Source organism: Sinocyclocheilus grahami, unplaced genomic scaffold (genome assembly GCF_001515645.1).
Source record: "Sinocyclocheilus grahami isolate Dianchi unplaced genomic scaffold, SAMN03320097.WGS_v1.1 scaffold1121.1, whole genome shotgun sequence".
In the NCBI taxonomy this organism is placed as follows: Eukaryota; Metazoa; Chordata; class Actinopteri; order Cypriniformes; family Cyprinidae; genus Sinocyclocheilus; species Sinocyclocheilus grahami.
The window spans coordinates 88,823-91,572 of record NW_015506300.1 but is presented as its reverse complement, the minus strand read 5'-3'; the positions used below and the strand labels follow the sequence as shown (position 1 = coordinate 91,572).

At 34.5% G+C, this 2,750-nt stretch overlaps 1 protein-coding gene across 1 annotated transcript in view; it reads right to left on the bottom strand.

The window, feature by feature from the left end:
• The window catches only part of LOC107567012 (G-protein coupled receptor 124-like), a 53,558-nt gene that overhangs the window by 41,917 nt on the left and 8,891 nt on the right, over nt 1-2,750 (bottom strand). The window contains exon 2 of the mRNA XM_016252594.1: nt 999-1,070. Coding sequence (XP_016108080.1) covers nt 999-1,070 — 72 coding nt within the window. The remainder of the gene's footprint in view (nt 1-998; nt 1,071-2,750) is intronic.

The window sequence follows — 2,750 nt, the reverse complement described above, 5'->3', positions numbered from 1 at the left end:
GAGTGTGTGTGTGTGTGTGTGTGTGTGTGTGTGTGAGAGTGTGTGTGTGTGTTTGAGTGTGCGTGTATGTGTGTATGTGTTTGTTTGTGTGTGTGGGTTTGAGTATGTGTTTGTGTGTGTGTGTGTGTGTGTGTGTTTGAGTGTGTGTGTGTGTGTGTGTGAGAGAGAGTGTGTGTGTGTTTGAGTGTGTGTGTGTGTGTGTGTTGTGTGTGTGTGTGTGTGTGTTTGAGTGTGTGTGTGTGTGTGTTTACATATAATAAACCCATTATAATAAATATCATATTTAGTTACCTGTGCCCTTCAGCAAATAGAAAATATACAGAAATTGAATAAAGTTATCAAACACCAAATTCTAAATTAAATACAGATGCATCCTTAAAGCTACAAAAGTTATTGATTTCTTTGATTAATAGCTGCTGGTTGTTAGGTTTTTCGGCTGCTATTACTTTAAGAGCTGCCGCTGCTGACTGTGACACGGATCTGAGACGCATCTCTCTTTACCTTTTCTGACCCATTCATGTCTTAAAGTCTTTATATATTATTCATATATTACTATATTAATTGTTATGTATTACTTATATAACCATATTAATATATTAAATATATCGCCACAAAACTGTTACATATACATAATGCAGTATATATCTCAATCTCATACATCTGCTCATGATGCGCATACGTAATTTTAATGATTTAAAGGAACAGTGCACCCTAAAATAAAACCGGTTCAAATAAAAGCGGCTCTTTAAACACGCTTCAGGCTTCTGCTGAGGATATCTGGATGTATGTGTGCAGAAACACAGACTTCACACCTGATAATCACCTGGAACCAGGAGCAGATCTGGAAAAACTGATTTCTGCTGATGGATGGGCCTCATTTCATGTACTTATTGATATATACGTGTATATATGGTTTCTACATGACTAGGAGCCAATTCTCCCCCGTTTTATCATCTCTACACAATATATAACCAGATGGAAAAGGCGATTGCACTCACAGCCTCTCCAGAGCTCGCAGGCCGAGGAAAGAGTTATTCTTCAGCGCCGAGATCTTATTGTTGCTCAGGATCCTGAGGAGACACAACAACACAAACCATAAATACAGAGCAGGAGGATTTACACACAAACCGTCATCTTTACAGCCAGCAGCAGATTTATACGACTCTAAATCTCCCGTCTGCTTCATATCGTCAGCGTGGTTGTGGTCAGAATGGAGAAAACAAAACGTCCCCAAAACACTTTCTCTGGAAATTAACTTGCTGAAGTGTTATTAAGGCATTATAATTTACATTTATGCATTTGCAGACAATTTATATATATATATGTGTGTGTGTGTGTGTGTGTGTGTGTGTGTGTGTGTGTGTGAGTGTATATATGTATATGTATATTTTTCCCTCTTTTTTTTAAATCACAATATAAAAATGCTACAATATGTATCAATGTATAGCGACAATATTTTTTGCGCATAGTTCGCCAAAAGATGAAGGTTCAGAAATATTTAATTTAGGCTTTTATTTACATATAAACATTGGTTAATTCCTGTGTTATTATAGTTAACTAAAACTAAAAACATTAAAAACTGCATTACTTGAAATAAAAAATGTTAACTGAATATAAAATAAATTAAAATATGAAAAAAAAACTTATTTTAGCTTGTTGCCAAGGCAACATTTCAAATTTTTGCTTAATTTAACTTGTACTAAAATAACTAAAACTGAAATAATTAATAAAAAAATATATATAGATAGACATTTTTTTAAAAAAACAAAAACTAATAAAAATTACAAAAACCCTCAATTTCTAAAACTTATGTAAAATGAACATGAAATCCAATAATAAAAAATAAAATCGAATTCAAAATTTAAAAAAAACTACAATAGTATCTCAAAGATACTAAAATACCAACACACACACAAATATGGTGACCCTGAAAAATCAGTGTACCATTCGATCATTCGTTTTTGATTTAATATTGAAAGTAGAAAAATTAGAAAACGGCTCGTTTCGTTTTTTTGTTGTTTTTTTCCAAAAAATGAAAAACGAAAATTCAGCTTAAATTTTCGTTTTTCGTTCATGGGTGGAAAAATGAATAAACACCCCATCGAGGGGAAATAACTTAATACTCTGTCATTTATAGTCGTATGGTAAAATGTATATTTTTAATTGTGTAACGTTACGTTCAAAATAACTACAAAATGTCATGCCTTTGAGAAATAAAGAGAACAACAGAATGCGCTGCTTTAGCTCGTCTCGGTCTCCTTGAGCATCTTTCCGGCGCATGCCACAAACATGAACCACAGCGAATACTCGCCTTTTAAAAGGCTTAATTTAGATTATCTGACGTTGAATGCATCATATAAGTCACTTTGGAATAAATCACAGTAGGCCTATGTATCATGATAAAAAAATCGACTTTACAGTCTGGAAATACTTTAGGCTATAGCTAATTATTTCTCGGACCCCCTATCACTTTAAGAACCGCTGGTCTACACAGAAGAAAGACCTGTCTAGACTCTGCCCCAGTATGAGTTGTGTCCAGCTATTCATTAGTCTGTTTGATGAGACAAATATGAAATTGATAAAATGGGTTATTAATCCATACACCTGCAGCAGTGGAGGACTATTATTCTGCTGCGTGATACTGCGGAAGAACTGATGACGGCACGGTTTGATCTTCGGCTGACCAATCAGCAGAAAGGGGCGTTTAATTCCCGCCCACTTGTAGAAATCCAATATTCAAGCTGTTTATT